This window comes from Aotus nancymaae, unplaced genomic scaffold, assembly GCF_030222135.1.
Source record: "Aotus nancymaae isolate 86718 unplaced genomic scaffold, 86718_ANA_hifiasm-v0.15.2.pri h1tg000016l, whole genome shotgun sequence".
Classification (NCBI taxonomy): domain Eukaryota; kingdom Metazoa; phylum Chordata; class Mammalia; order Primates; family Aotidae; genus Aotus; species Aotus nancymaae.
Genome location: NW_026988428.1, coordinates 34,566,175 through 34,587,720, shown reverse-complemented (window position 1 = coordinate 34,587,720; position 21,546 = coordinate 34,566,175). Strand labels below are relative to the sequence as shown.

Genomic DNA, 21,546 nt, shown 5'->3' with positions numbered 1-21,546 from the left:
CACCTACTAGGGAGGCTGAGGGTGGGAGAAACACTTGAATGTGGGTGGCAGAGATTGCAGTGAGCAGAGATCGTACCACTGCACTCCAGCCTAGGTGACTGAGACCCTGTCTCAAAAAAAAAAAAAAAAAAAAAATTCAAGTTTATGATCAATAGTTTAAAACCATCAAATGACAGCTGGTGAGGTGGCTCACGCCTGTAATCTCAGCACTTTGGGAGGTCGAGGCGGGTGGATCACTTGAGGTCAGGAGTTTGGGACCAGCCTGGCCAACATGACAAAACCCTGTCTCTACTAAAGATACAAAAATTAACTGGGCATGTTGGTCCATGCCTTGTAATCTCACCTACTCAGGAAGCTGAGGCACAAGAATCACTTGAACCCAGGAAGCACGGAGGCTGCAGTGAGCCGAGATTGTGCCACCGCACTCCAGCCTGGATGACAGAGCGAGACTCTGTCTCAAAAAAATTAAAAAATAAAACTACCAAATGCCATATGGGTGGGAGAAAACTAAACTATATTTATTACCTTGAAAAGGCCTGACAACAGGCTCCTTCATTTTCAAAGTGATACCATGATTCCCTGACTTAGTATCCTTTAATAGCACTGACGCGGGATCTCTGTGTTCACTTTCCTTAGACCACCCCAGCTATCACTGGGTTTTACTATCTGAAGTTAAATTTAAAATCTATGAATTCCCTAGCCTCCACCCAATGTGTGAAGGATTAAACAGTACCAGGCATCAATATTTATTAACACAAGACAAAGGAAACACATTCAATGAGTTAATAGAACACCGTCCAGCCAGATGTTAAATTTAAAAATGTATATCTAGTCTAACTTCAAATAAATAAAAAAACTTTATACATAATTACACAGTACTGTAGTTTGATTTTGACACGGGTAAATATCTTGACAGAAAGTAAACAAAACAGCATTTAGGACTAAAAAATTATTCTTATATCTTTACAGTCTCTTCCTCTGGACAAATAACATGGCCCATCTACACACACCTAAACCAGAAATGTCATATGAATGATAAAGAAAAGGCCTATTGTGTATTTGGAGTATTGCAGCTTTTTGCTCCAAATACTCGTGCTTTTACATCAAAGCAAACAACAAAAAACAACACTAAGGCATAGATCTTGTTGGAGTTTGAGGATGAGGTGATAACTCCTCATTGCTTTAGTCTAAAAGATTCCTGGATATTCAAGGAAAATAATTTATTTGGCCAAGATATAGAGCACCATGCCTGGGGCAGAGACCTTAATAGAAAGCCTAAGGCCTCGGGCCCTGGTTGAGTCAACAAAAGCATTATGCAAGCATTGCCCAGGGACTAAAGGAGACACACTCATATGACCAAGACAGGCAATGGTCCCTAAACAGCCTGAGGCAACACAACTTCATGAGGAAAGGACTTGGTACTGGGGAGACCTAGCCCTTTATGAGGCAGGAAGTAAAGACTGGATTCACTGATGCCAATTAGCATGCTGCTCCTTCCCAGGGTCTCACTGATGCAGAAGATGGCATTTGTACAGCTCTAAGAATTCCTAGGGTCTAGGAATTTTCCTGAGGCAGCCCCTTCCTGATCTACTTCAGTTACTTCTGCTCAGAACCAGAAAGAGGTTCAGAAACCTTCAGACCAATAGATTTCTCTTAACCGAGACAGGGGCTTGTTACTTAGTTTTTCCCACAGACACAAAAACCCAGACAGAATATGTTCCAGAGGATTGGAAAGGCTGTGTTTCTATTAGTTAATGGCATTTCAGGCCTACCTAAGAATCAGTTCTACCACAAAGGTGTTACTTAATGTGGATAGAGCAAGAGCACTGTGTCATCAAGAAAACATTTTCTTACTCGATTCTGTGACAGAGTAGACTGTAAATCTGCAGATGATCCCACAAACACCATCTAAGCAAATGACTGGGCTCTCCTCTCTCTCCACAGGATGCTTTACCAGAGTTACTGATGGAGTTCCTCAAGGACAGTTCTTAGCCTTCCTTCCTCCATGAGCAGATGCTGGCTTTGGGGGACATGCAAAAGATCAATAAAGCAGAAAGCAAAAAATAAATCAAGGCCTGAGGAACTACAAAACTAGATAATCAGCCTCTAAGTAACTGGGAGTTGGCCACACTTTGAGATTAACAGAGTAACGTATTTGAAGGAATGAGTATAGATCTGCACTGTCCAATATGGTAGTCACTAGTCATATTTGACTAAAGACTTGAAATATGGCAGTGGTTTGAACTGAGATGTGTTTAATACACACTGAATTTCAAAGGCCTAATATGAAAAAAAATACCTCATTAATAATTTTTATATTAAGCCCATGTTGAAATGATAGTGTTGAGCTATTGGGTTAAATAAAAGATATTAAAATTAATACCATGGGTTTCTTTTTACTTTTTAAAAATGTGGTTACCAGAAAAATTTAATTTACAGATGTGGCTCTCATTACAGTATTTATAGTGGACAGTGCATCTCTAGATGCTTACACCCTAATCTGTGTTAGTAAGAATTATCAAAGCAACCCACAGAATAGCATCTAACCATAACTTTTAGAACTTGGGGATTACAGAGCTGGACTTATTTATATCAGCTTCAAGATCCCCTGCTTTGTTTAGTGAATCATTAAAAATAGTTTTCAGAAAATTACTGTCCAACTATCAGGCTGTGTTCTCTGCAAACCAAACCATCGATAGACACTGGGATTTCCTGTGTGCCCCAATGTAAGTGCTTTTTTTCTGTCCATCCTAGGACTTCCCTCATCACGTGTAAATTAATTCCATCGAAATGCTGAAAAAGAGATCTGGAACTGGCAAATGTCCTGAGCTCTGCCCTCTGTGGAGGAGGAGTGGGGAAGAAAAGAGGATTATGTGAAGGGAGTTACAAAGTGGCTTTTAGTCACAAGACCATGTAAAGGCAGCCCAGAGCACTGCCACTGCAAAGGAGCTGGTCTTTGCATTATAAACCTTATTTTCAGGGTAATTACAAGTCTTAAAAATTGTTTAAAAACATATTTAGTTTACATGATGTTACAGTGGGGTAAATAATATGTAGTATTAAAATAGTCTAAATTAATATTTACATAATAGACCAGAGTGGGTCAAAGAGAACCATTCTGCTTTAACAAGTTAACTCTTTTCACTTTTGAGTACTTTTTAATTTTTAAAAATATTTCTGTTAAGAAAAAAATAAGAAGATTCAACTATATTCAAATATATGAAGTATCAGACCAAAGAAAGGAAACCGAGCCAGATGCCAAACTCAGTCCTGTCTCAGTCTGCTTGGCCTGGGCACCACAGTTATTTCAAAAGAGTTTCCTGCATACGTCAGACTTCCCCGGTTTCAGCATAAGCCTGGCTGCTTTGGCAACCCAGATCGGTCAGTTTTGTGTAGTTACATGGCCTTACAGTTCCATGTGACAGTGGATCCCCACTGCCTTCCTGGCCTATCATTCTTGTTTTTAAACCCCCTGCCCTCATGAACTGGAAGAACAGAGGACACTCTTCAGTTTTCAGAAAAGAAGTTATATGGATAAACTGTAGACACAGTTTACAATGGGCCTGGAAAAGAGGAAATCCTAAATTCTTACACAGTCACTCTAATTTTGAAAGATCATTTTAACACTGGGGCCAGAGTAAGTTATTGTGGTTCCTTACAATAGGGTGGGCTCTGATGAATCTTAGCTTTGTGTTAGCATTTTGATTTTTAAATAGATTTTCAGCTTTTAGAAACAGGCTGAATTCATAGAAGCTTAAGCTGATTCCGGGAATGCGAGCTTTAAAAACAAACACAGGCAGCTTTAGTTTATAAAATACACCAGCCAACAAAGACAAAGAACAATGTGCAGCAAAACCTGCAAACAATTTGCGCTTTTTAGTTACCTAATCAATTACCCAACATAAAGAGAATACTGAAATTCTCTCAAAGTTGAAATGTTTCTACTGTGGTTGTTGTAACTATACAAGCCAATTCTTCAAATTTCTAGCTGAATTATGTGTATTCTTATTTACATGTTTTAAAACACTGGTCAAAATGTTTTACAGTCAAGAATTATACATATAAAGTAATTCTTATATTCAGTGGGTTATCTAATTTGCTTATGGGTGACTGAAAGAAAGCTGAGTAGTTCCATGTTAACAAACCCCACAGAACATCTAGCTACAGCAAAATGGCAAAATACAGTACAGAGTGGGGAACTGTGTCACTCAGACTACCCCTTTCATGTGAATTCATTAATTCTCTTACAAAATTCTAAAACGGTATTAGATAAAAATACAAGTATGTACAACAGATGAAAAAAATGCAACATGCATGTAATTGCTTTAGTAACGTGCTGCTCACGCTATGTCAAAGCACATGTCTACCAAACTGTTAACATTTTTTTCATTTGCCATCACAGAATTCCCCTTTCCTGTGTGTTTTATGATTGCAGAATCCCACAGGATGAGATGAAGAATATCATGTAGCCATCTCAGCTTATTTCACATCGTTTCAAAGCCTGCTCCTAGCCACAGGTCTTCTGTCTTTGCAATTCTTGAGAATGGCCCCCTGCAGTCCCCACAAGGCTGGTTACATGTTATAAGCTACATAGATGGGGTCTAACTGGTCAGCTAGGAAGCTATCACGGAGGTGCATCCTCTGCTTCTCTCCTCTGGAGTTGATCGGGATGACGCCTGGGTCCACCACAACCACGACGCCAACGATGAGGTAATGCTCTTCCAGGACCACGTTGGTCACTAATGGGACCAGATCTAGGGCTTCCTGTTCAGAGCCGCACAGTTCCACAACCACCACAAGCAAGTTGGTCCATGTGAACACGGCACTGCAATTTCAATGACAGTTCGTTAACTTGTCGCTACATTTTTCAGTGATCTTTTATACCATCTGTCCCAGACTTACACCCATTTCCCTGCCTTCTCCCTGGATCCCAACCAGAAGGTCAGCAGTCATGTCAACGATATATGACACCTTTTAACTTTACCTGACAAGACCGAGGGAAAAATTATATAATGAAAAAAAAAAATATATATATATGTATATATGAGACACCTTGCCCCTGTGAACACAGCTGAGGAGTCATCTAGAATCTCCTGGGAGTCTGAAAGTGGAATTGAAAGTCATCGGGCTGGGCATGGTGGCTCAGGCTTATAATCTCGGCACTTTGGGAGGCTGAGACGGGTGGATCACTTGAAGTCAGGAGTTCGAGACCAGCCTGGCCACCATGGCGAAATGCCATCTCTACTAAAAATACAAAAATTAGCCAGGTGTGGTGGCAGGCACCTGTAGTCCCAGCTACTTCGGAGGCTGAGGCAGGAGAATCATTTGAACCTGGGAGGCGGAGGTTGCAGTGAACCAAGTTTGCACCACTGCACTCCAGCCTGGGCGACGGAGAAGACTTGGTCTCAAAAAAAAAAAAAAAGTTGTTAACTGGTCATTTGAACCAATGACATCGATTTGAATATTCTGGAATAGCCAGGGGCACAGAGAAGCAGAGAGAATCCCTCTTCAGGGAGGAGAAAAAGAAAGAAGGGAATGCCCATATGGCTCTAGAAAGTAAGGGGACAGGGGTTCCTGATGGCCTTCCCATTCCCTTATTTCTTCCTTTCCTGAGACCCAGAGTTAGTTTTTTTGGATCTTCTCAGATAGCCAGGTATTCTTTCCATTAATTCTTTCACTTAAGCTTTTTTGAAGGGAGTCTGTTATTTGCCCCATAAGAGTTTTGACTAAGATAATATTCTTTTATTTTTGGGTTTATTTTTTAGACTAGGCAAGTGCAGTAGTAAGAAAGGGGGGAGAGAGTAGAACAAAGAGTTAGATTGATTTGTAACTGACTGTGAACAATCAATTGAATTAACTCACTATCGTCAGACCAGCCTAAGACAGTATTTTTTAAATTTTTTTACCTTTTCCCTTTTCTCAAAAGGTGTCAATAAGACAGTATTTTTAAACCCAACAGGAAGAGAGTCTGACTCACATGAGTTATTAATGTCCTACGCAAATGTCTCTTATTGTGTAAAGGGGACAGAAGCCACTTTCCACTGAGTGAGGTTACTGGGTTAGAAGGTAGGGCCTGACTTGATATGCAGGGCTAAACTGCATTAAAAACAGATTCCAATCATTAAAGAAAGATGTAGACATTATCTGGTTCCATTAAGAGTTAAATGTCTAAAATGAGAAAGTAATGATGGCACCCAGCCTCTCTGGATACTTTCCAGATGTCTAAAGCTGTTCTCGCCTTGGTCAGAGTCTTGTTCAGGTCTGGAGAGAGACTCCGACAAAGACAAAAGCACTGTTAGACAAAGAAGTATCTGGAAAGCATGAGCAACCATCGAAAAACTGTGGCTGTTTAGCATAGGGGAAAGTGGTGAGGAAGGACACATTCACTAAAATATGTAGAAAACAAACCAAACAGATCTGCATTAGTAAAGAACCCAGAATGAAAGCCAGTAGGTAAACACGACAGAGGTGTTTTTTTTTTTTTTTTGGTTGTTTTTTTTTGAGACAGTCTCAGTCTGTCACCAGGGCTGGAGTGTGGTAGCATGATCTCGGCTCACAGTAGCCTCAATCTTCCAGGCTCAAGTGATCCTCCCACCTCAGTCTCCCGAGCAGCTGGGACTACAAGCATACTACCACACCTGGCAAATTTTTGTATTTTGGTAGAGATGGGGTTTTGCCATGTTGCCCAGGCTGGTCTTGAATTCCTGGGCTTAAGCAATCTGCCCACCTTGACCTCCCAAAGTTCTTGGATTACAGATGTGAGCCACTTTGGCCAAACCACAGTTTTACAGATATTAAGTCCATACAAGGTTGGATGATCCTTTTTATCAGGAAAAATGTAGGAGGAATTCCTGCAAAGAGCAGGAAGCTGGATGAGATAATATCAATTACCCTTTCATCTGCTTACCACTTAATTGTTTACAAAGTACATTCTCATTTGATGCTTCTGATAATTAGGAAGTAGCAGAGAGTGTTTTACAGATGAGGAAAGCAGTGTGGGAAAGCACAGCCTTTAAGCTGGTTCTTTCTGCCATATTACACTGACTTCTAAGAAGTCAATGATCTGTTAGTCCCTTCCCATTATGAGAATCTATCACTAAAAAAGGACTCAGTTCCAGTGTTCCACAGAAGGTGCTAGAGTATTCCCCAAGGGCCTCATGGCCTCATCTGGCTCCTGTGGATAGGCCTTGCTGGCCACAGCAGATTGTATACCCAAGACAAGAATCAGTCTATTTCCTTACTCCTCCCATGGAGCTCTATGTCTCAAGGTGGGTATGTGATACCAATGACCAAATAAATAGCTCAGGTGAGATTACGACTAAAGCTGAAGTGGGAAGCACAGTGTGTGCTGGGGAAGTTACCATTCAGCAATGCTTCTGTGGATCCGGGACACTGAGGTCTCAATATCGATCGGGTGGTATCGTAATCCTCTCAGCTCCAGCGTTTCATCCAGTGCTCCCACCACATATAATGCATCATGACGCTCTGACAAAAAGAAAGAGAAAAGTGTGGCTCACACATATACTGAGTGCAACGTAACACTGGAGTCCAGAGCAGAGGGGTCAGACTGCCTGTCACCTGGCTCCGCCCTTACCAGTGTAACTCTGGGCAAATTCCTTAAGGCTGTGAATCCTGCTGCCCCTCTGTGGGATCATTATCACTGGCTGCTGTGAGGATTCATTAGGTTAATCCATTCATGGTAGTTAATATGGTATGTGGTACACTATAAATGATACCAGAAATTAGCTATTATTATTATTATTATTATTATTATTATTTTTTTTTTTTTTTTTTTTTTGAGACGGAGTTTCGCTCTTGATACCCAGGCTGGAGTGCAATGGCGCGATCTCAGCTCACCGCAACCTCCGCCTCCTGGGTTCAGGCAATTTTGCCTCAGCCTCCTGAGTAGCTGGGATTACAGGCACGCACCACCATGCCCAGCTAATTTTTTGTATTAGTAGAGACGGGGTTTCACCATGTTGACCAGGATGGTCTCGATCTCTTGAACTCGTGATCCACCCGCCTCGGCCTCCCAAAGTGCTGGGATTACAGGCTTGAGCCACCGCGCCCGGCCTAGCTATTATTATTTTTATTTATTTATTTATTTTTGAGACAAAGTCTCGCTCTTGTCACCCAGGCTGGAGTGCAATGGTGCAATCTCGGCTCACTGCAACCTCCGCCTCCCAGGTTCAAGTGATTCTCCTGCCTCAGTCTCCCGAGTAGATGGGATTTACAGGTGCCTGCCACCATGCCCAGCTAATTTTTATATTTTTAGTAGAGAGAGAGTTTCACCATGTTGGCCAAGCTGGTCTTGAACTCCTGACCTCAGGTCATCTGCCTGCCTTGGCCTCCCAAACTGCTGGGATTACAGGTGTGAGCCACCACACCCAGCTAGCTGCCATTATTATTATTATTATTATTATTATTATTATTATTATTATTATTACATGTTAGGAACTGTGTTACATGCTGGGGAGACAAAGCTGACAAAACCCAATTCCTGCTCTGAAGATCCTTACAGTTGAGGCAGGGGAAAAGATACACCAAGAGACATTCCATTCTAATGTAGCAAGCCCACCAACAGGAGTGTGTATGAGGTTCGGAGGGGCAGAGGACATCCACTGAGTCCAGCTCCTGGAAGGTTCAGAGAAGGCTCCTGGAAAAGCTGAGGGCAGAGCTGAGCCCTTGAGGACAAACAGGCTCAGCCAGAGGGGAGGGGAAGAGGAAAGAGAGGAGTTGAGAGGGAGAGGAGATGAGCAAGTGTCATTCTTTCTAGGTAGCTTCATGGAATACAGATATTAGGAGAAGGGTTGTAGAACGGGGGAGAGTAGTCCTGGTTTCTAACAGGCTTGTCATCTAGCTAGGACACAGAAGGAAGATGATTTGCAATAATTTCTGGAAAAATGCAGACTTCTGAAAAATTGAGCAAAACAAAGTGACTGAAGCTGTTGGAGTGAAAAAGATCAGGAGGTCCAGCAGAGGCTCCCATCACCTGGTGAGTTCATGAAGATTGATGACAAAAACAACAGAAACATAGCTGTGAATGACTAATGGGCACTTCCTGTGTGCCAGGCACCGTTCTAGGCATCTAAATGCATCACGTCCTTTAACCTCACGTTATTTCCATGAGGCAAGAAACAGTCATCCCCATTTTCTAGGTAGGAAACAGAGGCTAAGTGATTGCTTAAGGTCACCCAGCAAATGGCAGAGGTGAGCTGCAATACCAGGGTACCAAGCAGGGATGCCACCCTCTGCTCCAATGGGTTGTCCCTGCCTCTCCATGAAATCTGGGGAACTATGGACACTGGTCGGTATGAAACTATGGAGAATTTAGGCCTTTAAAATCCAGCGAGTTATAATATATCACTTCTTCAAGCACAGGATACAGTCAGTGTTGTGTATTTTTAAATGGCTATCAGTGCCAGTTCAGGAAGAAAGGGTGATAGGCAGCAGTGAAACTGTGACAATCAACTGGGCAGAGGATGACAGGAGGGAATCCTCACATCAGAGGCCTCACCAGAAAGCAGGCTGTGTCCAATGCGAGACACCAGGAGGCTGCCATGCCTCAGCAAGGTGGCTCCTCAGAACTGACGCCCCTCTCAGGGAATAGGGCTGTTCCTCCTGCTCCCCGAGTGGTATGCAGGGTAGAAGAGGTAAAAGATGTAATGCTTGTTCGGGGTGTGGAAACAGCCCCACAGGGACTGAAAGTTTTTGTTTGGGCAGGGACACTCACTCGCCATCAGGCACATCTCTTTGACTCACAGCTCAGGATGCTCCTGGACTAGCACCAAGTGCTTACCTCCCAGACACTCTTCACAGGGCAAAGCATGACTCCAAATGAATAGAGAGTCACTTATGGGTTCAAGAGTCACAGAAGGAAGTAAATACACACACTCCACTATCCAAGAAAAGCTGAAGGAGGTCAGCTAGTGCTATAGAAACACAAAGCAGGCCCAACAGGGAGGAGCTGTTGTAGAAGTACCTCCAGTGGCCGCTGTGAGCTCGGTCCGGCGGACGAAACCAAGGTATCCTGTCCGAGCCCAGAGGGTCTGAGCAGCATCTCCAAAGCTGAGGCGAGTGTTGAAATGATCAGCTTGAAGAGTCTCACTATCATAGATGGTGTAGTAGCCGCTGGCTGTATGGGGACTGTTCACCCAAATCTACAAGAAAAGGGCTTTGGTCACAACTCACTGGGAACACACAACTGTATTAATTCTCTTGCATCAGGTTATTTTGATTTTTTAAATCTCATTTTTATATGAAAAACAACACAACTGCATTAATAAAAGCAGCTAACATTTACCAGGTGCTCACCGTGTACCTCATCTCCATCCAACCCTATACATATGACAACACAGATCATATAATGTTGTTCCCATTTTACAGATGAAAAAACAAGGAGTTAACTACTTCACTTAAGACGCAGAAATGAGGAGACTCATACCCATGCCTGTGTGGCTCTGGTAGCCGTGCTCCCACCCACAGGCTACCCTGCCTCCCTGGCTCATTTCTCACCCTCCTCCAGAGTCCCATGAACACATCAGGGATCATTTTTGTGCTTCCAGGATAACTATGGAAGCCCACAGGGAAACACCATGGGGTGTTTGAGTTTATAATATAAACAGAGCAATAATTAACAATATTACTGGGAATCATTATGTGACAGACACTGTTCCATGTACATTACAGATGCAGGTATTAATACATTTAATTGTTATAATGATTTTACCTCAGGAGGTGAGGTAGGTGCTACTATTATTATTTTAACTTTAAAATTTTTTTAAATAGGCTGGGTGTGGTGGCTTATGCTTGTAATCCCAGCACTTTAGGAGCCTGAGGTGGGTGGATCACTTAAAGCCAGGAGTTCAACACCAGCCTAGCCAACATGGTGAAACCCCATTTCTGCTAAAAATACAAAATTAGCCAGGTGTGGTGGTGCACGCCTGTGATTCTAGCTACTCAGAAGGCTGAGGCAGGAGAATCACTTGAACTAGGGGGATGGAGGTTAAAGGGAGCCAAGATGGGCTCAGAGCAAGGCTCTGCCTCAGAAAAAAAAAAATTTTTTTTAAAGTAGAGATGGGGTCTTTGCTGTGTTGCCCAGCTGGCTTCAAACTTCTGGTCTCAAAGTGGAGTGGCTTCACACTCCTCCTTCAGCCACCCAAAGTGCTGGGATTACAGACATGAGCCACTGCACCTGGCCAGTGCTATTATATTTATGAATGAGGAAACTGAGGCCCCAGGAGATTAACCTGTCTAATATTGAGAAGCTCATATGTGGCAGAGCCCAGGTCATCTGGCTCCTGTACTTACAGTATTCCTCCCATTCAGCTATTTGATGAAATATCAGCATCCTTCAAAGATTTTGGGGGGCTGGGTGTGGCAACTCACGCCTGTAATCCTAGCATTTTGGAAGGCTGAGGCAAATGGATCACATGAGTTCAAGAGTTTGAGACCAGCCTGGGCAACATAGTGAAATCCTGTCTCTACTAAAAATACAGAAAGTTAGCTGGGAATGGTGGCACGTGCCTGTAGTCTCAGGTACTTGGGAGGCTTAGGCACAAGAATCACTTGAACTCGGGAGGCGGAGGTTGCAGTAAGCCCAGTCTGGGCGACAGAGTAAGACTCTGTCTCAAAAAAATAAACAAAAACAAAGATTTAGGGGAAGAAAAATTAACTATTTTACATAGTTAATTTTTATATCCTTATATATAAATAAGGATAAGACTCTGTCTCAAAAAAAATAAGCAAAAACAAAGATTTAGGGGAAGAAAAATTAACTATTTTATATAGTTAAGTTTTTGTATGGGCAGGGACACTCACTCGCCATCAGGCACATCTCTTTGACTAATCAACTTTGATTAATCAACTTTGATTAATCAACTATTTTACATAGTTAATTTTTATATCCTTATATATAAATAACATATAATTATATATAATTTTTTTTTTGGTTGAAGGGCTGGGCCTGGATATTTTTGTTAATGCAAATATAAATACATTTTAAAATACAATATAACATTTGAATGACCTTAAAAATTTTTTAATATGTGACCCCTTTCAGTTTCATAGCTTAATAGGTGGGAACATGTAGGATTGCTCACTTTCCTTTCTAGCTAAGGGCATGTCAGTGGACAAATGTGACATGACTTCCAGTTTGAGTGCGTAAATCTTCCCTTGATCCCAGTTTCAATCTCCCTCTTCTATCTCAGTCTCATGCTTTACAGGAAAAAAAATAACTCTATTCACAACGGGGGAAAGCTAAATCCACAGTTTTACCGATTTCTAAAATGTGAACCCTAGAGTTTTTTACTGCCAACTTTTCAGAGTAAAAATGAAAATTATTACAAACCTCTCCAAGGTGAGAGTCTCCAACCGGCCCTTTGGTCTCAGGATTAACAATGACCACTTTCACTCCAGGTAAAATCTAAGCATCAAAGGGAAAATACAAAGATTGGGTTCAGTGAAATCCAGTGACCTCCAGGAAATGCACAGTTACCTGCTGGAGAGGTGGGAGAGGCACACAGGGCAGAAGCCAGCTGTAACAGCATCACAGCAGCTACTGAGGGGACAAATGGCAGACACTTTCTGTCTTGCTCTTATTGAATCTTCCTCAGTTCATTGAAGATCAAAGATCTAATAAAACTCAGCCTCAAAATAAAACAGGGAGCCAGTCTGCCATCTCTTCAAAGGGATGAGAAACTGCAGATCGGAGCTTAACAGTAGAATTTGTAGAATAACCTTCCCCTTTTCATGCTCTTTCTCATTCACTGGAATGATGGCAGTAAAACCCCTTAAAACAGAAAGGGCAGCAGGCAGGGAAAGCCTGAGTGACTCCACTCCAGACTTCAGTTAGTGCTAGAGTTGAAGCAACATGAAGAGTGAGAGAGGACAATGGCAGCTTTGCAGGACAGAAGGATATCCACGACTCCAGGATCTTCCTCAGGAAGGAAAAGGAAGACACAAATGCTGGCTGAGGTAATGCCTCAGCCATTCTAGCCAAAAAATGGCCTCTCTGGTTACCCATATTCTTCCCCCTTTGAACTCCCTTTTTATCTTGGGTTTCTAAAGTATGAGGTTACTCTAGAAGCCCTCAATAATAATCTGGGCGCAAACATCTAAAACCTCAAGGAAAAGATGAGGCTGGGCACAGGCTAATGCTCGTGAGTTGTGCTTGGCTGCCGAGGCAAGTGAAGATGTGACGAGGCAGTGACAAAATCAGCCAAACACCCCGGCACATGCAAGCGGCGAGTGAGAATGGAGTAAGTGCCCCATGGGGTGATACACCACTGGATAGGTTTCGCAGGGATTCTTTTTTTTTCCTTCACAGTTTTTTCTCTGCCCTTCAGAATTACTAGAAGGGATTCTGAGGCATCATCACTATCTCATCAAAGGGCAGAGAAACTCCCACCTGTCTTGACAATGCATGTGGGTGTCTTATCTTTAGCAAATTGTTTCTCACTAAATCTGTCTTTTGATGATTTAGAGGCTCATTCTAATCTAAGAAATGTTACTCCCACAAATTCTCTCAAATATCTTTAATCTCATCCCCATTCTGATTTTCCTTTCAACTTTAAATGCGTGTGTATCTTCCCTGACCTTAAGCCACACTCCCATCTCGGCCTCTCCTAGCTTTCTCCTTGTGATCTTTATAAAATAGAACCAGGCTGGGCACAGTGGCTCATGCCTATAATCCCAGCACTTTGGGAGGCTGAGGCAGGCAGATCACCTGAGGTCAGGAGTTCAAGACCAGCCTAATCAACATGGTGTGAAACCACATCTTTACCAAAAATACAAAAATTAGCCGGGCATGGTGGCAGGTGCCTGTAACTCTGGCTACTCGGGAGGCTAAGACAGGAGAATCACTTGAACCTGGGAGGCAGAGGTTGCAGGGAGCTGAGACTGCGCCACTGTGCTCTAGCCTGGGTGGCAGAGTGAGACTCTGTTTAAAAAAAAAAAAAAAAAAAGACAGTCCTGCTGAGCAGCCTAGGAAAAAAAAAAAGAACCAGCTCTTCTATCCACCTTTCATACAATGAGCACTGCATTTTGCTAGTCAGTCAATAAGAATAACATGTCAGTTGGATTTTTAAAAAAATCTATGGAAATTAAGAGAGTTCAAATTTATTATTCTTATCTATGTACCTATATGAATTTGAAAGTATTAGCCAAGCTGAAATTATCTCCAAATTTCAATTAAGGCTTGCCCTGGACACTAATACGGCTTCCGGTTTCCTTAAAATGAACCACTTCTCCACACAGCCTACCTTCCCATGGTCAACAGAACAATTTACCTTTCCAGACTCTGAGAGGAGCAAACTCTGGGGGGCGCCACGTTCCACAAGACGAACCCTGCAGAAGAACAGTATTTACTGTATATAGGGCTTTTAAGAAGAGAAGTCGCCACGTTCCTGATGCTCAGTGCTGCCTTCCCACGACCTCTAACTTGTCTATCTGCTTCACACTACAGCAGGGTTTCTCAAATTCAGCACTACTATTTTGGCCAGATAATTTTTTTGTTGAAAGGGGTATCCTGTGCATTGTAGAATGTTTAGCAACACCTCTGGCCTCTGCCCACTAGATGTCAGTAGCAAGCCCCTTTTATGACAACCCAAAATGCCAGACATTGTCAAATGTCCTACAGGGGCAGCAAATTCTTCCTAGGTTTCAAACTGCTGCATGAGAGAAATGCTCTACCTATGCAGGGCAGGTCAGTGCAGTGGGGCACTCCAGATAACATATCTAGGGCAGTGGGACTTGAAGAGGTCTCAGAGCCCTGGGCCAGTGCTCAGCTTGGGACCCAGCTAAAATTCCCTTTTGGGCTGAAGAGGCAAGCTTTTTTACCCAAGGGGATCAGATAAAGTATTGTTTCAAAAACTCTATGCTGCTCATTTATCTTATCTGTCTTATCTTTTATTTTTAAACTCTTAGAGGAAAGAGACTGTCCATTTTAGTTTAATTTATATCAAATGTCACAAAATACTTTTATATGGGTAAGAACTAAGTATTATAGTTTAATATTAAAGAACAGTATAGCAATGGAGAAAATTAAAGCTTTCTTACAAATGTAAATCATATGCATTAATGATAAAAACAAATTCCTTCTCTCTTCCCATTCCCCTTCTAGAAGATACGAACAAAAGGAATGAGGAAAAATGCTGGCTCTGACGTTCAGAATTTTTTTTTTTTTAAGACGGGGTTTCACCATGTTGGTCAGGCTGGTCTTGAACTCCCGACCTCAGGTGATCCGCCTGCCTTGGCCTCCAAAGTGCTTGGATTACAGGCGTGAGCCACCATGCCTGGCCCAAGGTTCAGAATTTTTTATGCTTAGGAATTAGTAGGGAAGGGGCATAATAAATCTGCTGTACCTGTCATGTCTTAGTGATTTCAGATCCACATACACAGTAGTCGGATCAGGCCCTGAGGTTCCCTAAAGAAAGACAAATCAATGCATTGTTTAGAATTTCGATAAACTGTATTTCACATTTTCAAACCAAGAAATAATTTAGCCATATACATGAACAATCCACACTCTTTTCACCTCTCCTCCCTTTGGAGAGTAGGCCCCCTGCTCTCCCTCTTATCACGGGGACTATGGCAGCACTGAAACGTTTCCATGCTGAGGAGGGGTTTCATCCCTGGATTCAAAGCAGAAGTGAGACAAGTTGGCAACTCAGGGCCTTTCAAAACCAACACTGGCCACAGTGACAGCAAGAGGCCTATGATGAGGCTCAAGGTTAAACCATCAAGACCCTTCTGAAAGAAGAAGGTCACGGAAGACCTGAAATAATCCACCCATGTGTGCTATCTTTTTTAACTCATTGTTGTCCATGTCTATTATTTGCCTTATTTTTTTAAGAGACAGGGTCTCAATCTGTTGCTCAGGCTGCTGGAGTGCAGCAGTGCAATCATATCTCACTGCAGCCTCAACCTCCTAGGCTCAAGCAATCCCCCTGCCTCAGACTTCCAGGTAGCTGGGACTAGAGGCATGCACTACACCCAGCTATTTTTTTGTGGGGGATGGGGGTAGAGATGAGGTCTCACTATGTTGCCCAGGCTGGTCTCAAACTTCAGTGCTCAAGCAATCCTCCCACCTTGGCCTCCCAAAGTGTTGTGATTATAGGCATGAACCACCATACCTGGCCCTATATTTGCCTTATTAGCTAAATTAATACATAAAATTAGTCTCAGTTCTAATCCCTCTTCTGTTATCTACCCATCAAGAATAACATGACAAAGTCGCCATCTGGGTGGAGAAGAGAATTCAAGCTTATTGTTTGAAAGAAAAAAAAAGGTATAGAATATAGAGACAGAAAAACAAAAGGTCAGGGCTGGGCGAGGTGGCTCATGTCTATAATCCCAGCACTTTGGGAGGCTGAGATGGGTGGATCACCTGAGGTCAGAAGTTTGAGACCAGCCTGGCCAACAGGGTGAAACCCTGTCTCTACTAAAAATACAAAAAAATAGCCAGGTGTGGTGGCATGTGCCTGTAATCCCAGCTACTCTGTATAGACTGAGGTGAGAGAACTGCTTGAACCCAGGAGGTGGAGGTTGCAGTAAGCTGAGACTGCACCACTACACTGCAGCTGGAGTGACAGTGAGACTCTGTTTAAAAAAAAAAAACAAAAAAGAAAAACAGAAGAAGGTCAGATACAAGTAAAATCCAAATAGGACTCAAATTTTGTGACTCATCATCATGACCACATGATGATGACTCGAGTAAACACTAACACTGTGCTCACTGCCAGCAATGCTCTGAGAGTACAGAGCTGCCTAGGGAAGCACAGTACTGCTACCTTCACCTTACAGACCAGCAAAATGAGACACAAAGAAATCAAGATAAAAAGCCCAAAGTCCCAAAGCAAGTAAGTGTGGCTGGGGCCCAAGCCCAGACAGCCTGGCTTCAAAGCCCATGCTCTGGGACACTCCACAGTCCTCTCCTGTTTGTGAGCAGACAAGATTTCATGAGGGTCACCTGTAAACATATTGCTACATTGACTCTTGATCCAAAAGTGGTGCTGACAGCCCGCGGGGACAGCCCGATGTCTTTGAAGAGCTTGGAGAAGGACTGCTGGAGTGCAACGCGGGGCCGCTCCTCTGCCACCACCACACAGGTCCGGACACAAGAGAGGTTGATCCCTCTGGTCTGCAAGACACCGTTGCATAAGACACCGTTGCATAAGACACCAATGGGAGCGAAGTCAGTAGGATCATAAAAGCACTGAACAGGTAGGGCCGCTGTTCTAGCTCCTCGGTCAGGAAAAGTCAAGCAATTTTGTATTCTCACCTCAGGCACACAGAGAAAGCAGCTTTCAGAAAAGAAGAAATGGCCAAGGCATCCCATTAAAATCACTATCTGCTGGTAAATTTGCTCATTCTCTAGTTCTTTCCTTTTTCTTCTAAAAATCTAAGGCTCTTCAGCAATATAGTTTTATCCCTCATTTCTGTACCTTAGATGTCCCCCTATTTGATGGGACTGAGAAAAATTAATCCAGAACTTTGGCGATCTCTTCTTTTGCATTCCAAAGGTCATATTTTTCTAGCAAAGAAAATTCAGTATTTTCTGACTTTCTCATATGCCAGTCAGACAGATCATCATTTGACACACACATGAATGAGCTACTTTTATCTTTGGGAATACTCCAAGTTCCTAATATTCTGAGGTTTCAAAGTCTATCAGGAAAAAAAAAAGTACTGGAAGCCACAGTTCCCTTTTATCTTTACATAGTCTTTCCAGTTAGCCTCCCAGCCAGTTTCTCCTTCTTGTTCACAAAGTAAGAATCATGTTAAACTGTGGAAGATGGAAGAGTACACTAAATTAGGAAGGTGAAAGAGATAAACGTGCCAATGTTTACAATACACCCTTTAACTGAGTGGCTTGAAAAAGGCAAGCAAACGTGTCTGCTAGCCCCTACTCTGGCCCTATTATGTCCTGCCCCATTTCTTCAATACCTTTTGGGACTGGCCAGCTGCTGGAGCTGCTTCTTACCTTTAGCACTTCCACTTGGTTGCCAAGTCCTTTGGTGCAGAGCTCCATCACTGAATAGGAGCAGAAAGTGTCCCTTATTTTGTACTGGTTGACCGTGGCGAGCCAGAGGAAAAGGTTGTTCTCTAACTCCATAGGAGGAATTAAGACAGACTGGTGGCCTGAATACACACTGCAGTGAAAAAGGCAAGAGCTGGAATCATCAATTCATCCTTGACACCGGAAGCTTCAGAACCTCACCAATTCAACAGACATTTACTGAGTGTGAGGACCGTGTAGGGCCATATGAGATATAAAGGTATACGAATCAGTCTTGTTCCTATGCAACTTGAAGAGGAACAACTATGAAATAAAGCAGACTGTGACAGGTCACTTTCATCTACATAACATTCTTACAGCTGCCCTCAAGCTAATATGGTTAAGATGATACTAAACATTCTGGAAAGGTAATTCCTAATAACTAATCTTTTTTTTTTTTCATTTTCTATTCCTTTTCCAGAATCACCCGCTGCAGACCTAATAACTAATCTTTTTTTTTTTTTTTTTTTTTGAGATGGAATTTCGCTCTTGTTGCCCAGGATGGAGTGCAATGGCGCGATCTCGGCTCACTGCAACCTCTGCCTCCTGGGTTCAAGCAATTCTCCTGCCTCAGTCTCCTGAGTAGCTGGGATTATAGGCGCGTGCCACCATGCCCAGCTAATTTTTTGTATTTTTAGTAGAGACGGGGTTTCACCTTGTTGACCAGGATGGTCTCGATCTCTTGACCTCGTGATCCACCCACCTCAGCCTCCCAAAGAGCTGGGATTATAGGCGTGAGCCACCGCGCCCGGCTATAACTAATCTTTAAAACCCTGAAGGAATAGCATTTTTTCCTTTCTCTTCAGAAACCTTAAGTGTGGACTGAATTTTATTTCTATAGTTTATTTTAAAGATGTTTATAGACATTTTATTGATGCTCTGAATATGAGATATGAATCAAGAGCATTGAGATCACAGACTAAAGAGCAATTCATTCACACTGGAGAAGCCAGGGCAGGGGAGTGGTGGTGTGCTTCACCGAGTTAGCGACACTTGAGCTGGAGCTCGAATGAGTATGAATTTGACAGTGGCCGGAAGAAGTGGGGACGGTAGTGAGGGTGTTCTAGCCAGAGAAACAACATATACAAAGGCCAATAAGTACAGCAGGTTTGAAGCCATCAGAAATATTAATAGTATTCAAGTGGCTGGGCACGGATGCTCACGCCTGTAATCCTAGCACTTTGGGAGGGCATGATGGGAGAATCGCTTGAGTCCAGAAGTTAAAGACCAGCCTGGGTAATAGAGCCAAACTCCTGCCTCTACAAAAAAAATAAAAAGAAAAATTAGCCAGGTGTGGTGGCACACACCTGCAGTCCCAGCTACTTGGGAGGCTGAGGTGGGAGAATCACTTGAGCCCGAGAGGTGGAGGCCGTAGTGAGCCGTGATTGTGCCTTTGCACTTCAGCCTGGGTGACAAATTGAGACCCTGTCTCCTAAAAAAAAAAAAAAAAAAAAAAAAAGAGAGAGAGAGGGAAAGAGAAAAGAATGAAGAACAGAAGGATGGAAGGAAGTAAGGCTGGAGGAAGGGAAGGGAGGAGGGAGGGAGGGAGGGAGGGAGAGGGAAGGAGAGGGAGAGAGAGTATTTAACTGAAATCCTAGCACACAGGGTACACGGAGGAGTAAAGCCAGAAAGGCTGAGGCCAAACTGTGAAAAGGCTTAACCATCATATGAGGGAGTTTAGCCTTCACCCAGCAGGCAGTCATTGCAGCTTTAAGTTGGGGTAACACTGACAATATGGAGATATGGAGTAGGGATTGGTGATATGAGCCACTGAAGGCAGAGAGACAGTTAGGAGAGGCTGCAATAGTTCAGGTGAGAGATGATAAAGCCTTAAATCCAACAATGTAGGCTAGAATAAAAAGGAAGGAATGGGGCTGGTGTGGTGGCTCACGCCTGTAATCCCAGAACTTTGGGAGGTTGAGGCAGGTTGATTGCCTGGGCCTAGGAGTTTGAGCCTAGCCTGGGCAACATGACAAAACGCTCTGTACAAAAAAATTAGTCAGGTGTGGTGGTGAGCACCTGTAGTCCCAGTTACTCGGGAGGCTGAGGTGGGAGGATCGCCTGAGCCTGGGAGGTGGAGGTTGCAGTGAGCTTGAGATTACATCACTGCACTCCAGTCTGTGCAACAGAGCAAGATACTGACTCAAAAAAAGAAAAGAAAAGAAAAAAGGACAGAAAGGAAATATGGATCCTCATATCCATATTCAGTCCATCAACAGGACGCACTATCAACACAATGATCTTTTTTTTAAACAACAAAAAGAGTTCTTATCATGTCTCATCTATAGCCACAAAGCTTAAACTGTTGGCTTATACAAAATGGCAGTGATTTTATGCCTAAACCTGAGTACAGATGAGAAATCTCTAGGAGCTCAGAAATTCTGTACTGAAAAATACTGGTGGCTTGGTCTCCACCCGTGGAGATGTTAAGCGAAGTCTTGGGGAGTCCTATTAATTTTTGTTAAAAGATCCCCAGGTGATTCTTATGTACAGATAGGTATAGAGCAACTGAGCCAAAGGACATACATTTGATTAGATACAAGACATGAAGATACAGAATTTGAAGACAACACCCAAGTTCCTAGTTTGGGCGCCTAAATGGATGATCCTACCCTAACAAAGATGGGAACACAGGCATTCGTGAAGCATTCATGATGTATACCAAGGAGGTGAAAATGCAGGTCTGAGATGAGGTTTCCTGTGGGGGATGGTGAGAGGAGCTGGGATCTGTATTCCACAAGGAGTAACCTGGCCAGGGCAAATGTGCTACTTTCCATCCACATGCTGTCCTCCCATCCCATTGTGCTCCTTCCTGCCAAGCCTAGGGGATACATGCTGGCTGTCAAAGCATGACATATTTCACCCGAGAATCATCCTTCTACTTGGCTCTGCTTCTAAAGCAAGGATTACATGGTAGAGCAAAGACCAAGTAACAGGATCACTGCCATTTTGTATGAGGAATAAAATCGACAGAAAATAACAAAGGAAATACAGACAAAACTAAACAAACTTAGAAGACACAGTGGATACATAAATTCTGGAAACATTAGCCTTTTACTGAAACTTTACCAAATTAAGGGAGCAAAGGGAAGGATGAGATGGTCATGGCCACAAAGTGTACCCCCCGCACACACATTCTGTCCCCTTGGCTTTTCCATCCCTACCTGCAGAGACACCAGAGCGCGAAGCCAAGTCCACAGTAAGGGTCAAGGCAGATGGCGATCTGCCGAGAAGAGTACAATTCGCACTGAAGCTTGATGGCTCGACACAGAGCATTCACTGCAGAGTGGGACATCTGGAAAGTATGAAAAATGGAACAGGCTGGAACCATCATCCCACAGGCAGAGAAACAGCTCTGACGACAGCTTTTAGAAGTTTCAATTCCCTAAACTCAAAATGATGTATAATTTTTATACATTATACTTAGATTAGGCTTCAAAGCTTAATCTAAGTCTCCATTAAGATAACATATTTCTGTTCATTAGTTA

The 21,546-nt window shown here is 42.9% G+C and overlaps 3 protein-coding genes across 8 annotated transcripts in view; 1 reads left to right on the top strand and 2 right to left on the bottom strand.

The window, feature by feature from the left end:
- Window positions 1-1,942, bottom strand: part of ATF1 (activating transcription factor 1) — a 70,553-nt gene extending 68,611 nt beyond the window's left edge. Inside the window, exon 1 of the mRNA XM_012441280.3 lies at window positions 1,855-1,942. Within this exon, the coding sequence (XP_012296703.1) occupies window positions 1,855-1,908 (54 nt within the window). The 5' untranslated portion in view covers window positions 1,909-1,942. The remainder of the gene's footprint in view (window positions 1-1,854) is intronic.
- SLC11A2 (solute carrier family 11 member 2) overlaps window positions 1-2,803 on the top strand; it is a 207,973-nt gene extending 205,170 nt beyond the window's left edge. For both annotated transcript variants that reach the window (XM_064377079.1, XM_064377078.1), the window contains one exon: window positions 1,945-2,803. The gene's annotated coding sequence lies outside the window, so the exon portion shown is untranslated. The remainder of the gene's footprint in view (window positions 1-1,944) is intronic.
- Window positions 733-21,546, bottom strand: part of DIP2B (disco interacting protein 2 homolog B) — a 269,995-nt gene continuing 249,181 nt past the window's right edge. For all 5 annotated transcript variants that reach the window (XM_064377072.1, XM_064377073.1, XM_064377074.1 and 2 more), the window contains 9 exons: window positions 21,223-21,353; window positions 17,984-18,152; window positions 16,970-17,140; window positions 15,363-15,424; window positions 14,289-14,346; window positions 12,350-12,424; window positions 9,983-10,160; window positions 7,362-7,485; window positions 733-4,825 (listed from right to left, as the gene is read on the bottom strand). In XM_064377072.1, the coding sequence (XP_064233142.1) occupies window positions 4,573-4,825; window positions 7,362-7,485; window positions 9,983-10,160; window positions 12,350-12,424; window positions 14,289-14,346; window positions 15,363-15,424; window positions 16,970-17,140; window positions 17,984-18,152; window positions 21,223-21,353 (1,221 nt within the window). In that variant the 3' untranslated portion in view covers window positions 733-4,572. The remainder of the gene's footprint in view (window positions 4,826-7,361; window positions 7,486-9,982; window positions 10,161-12,349; window positions 12,425-14,288; window positions 14,347-15,362; window positions 15,425-16,969; window positions 17,141-17,983; window positions 18,153-21,222; window positions 21,354-21,546) is intronic.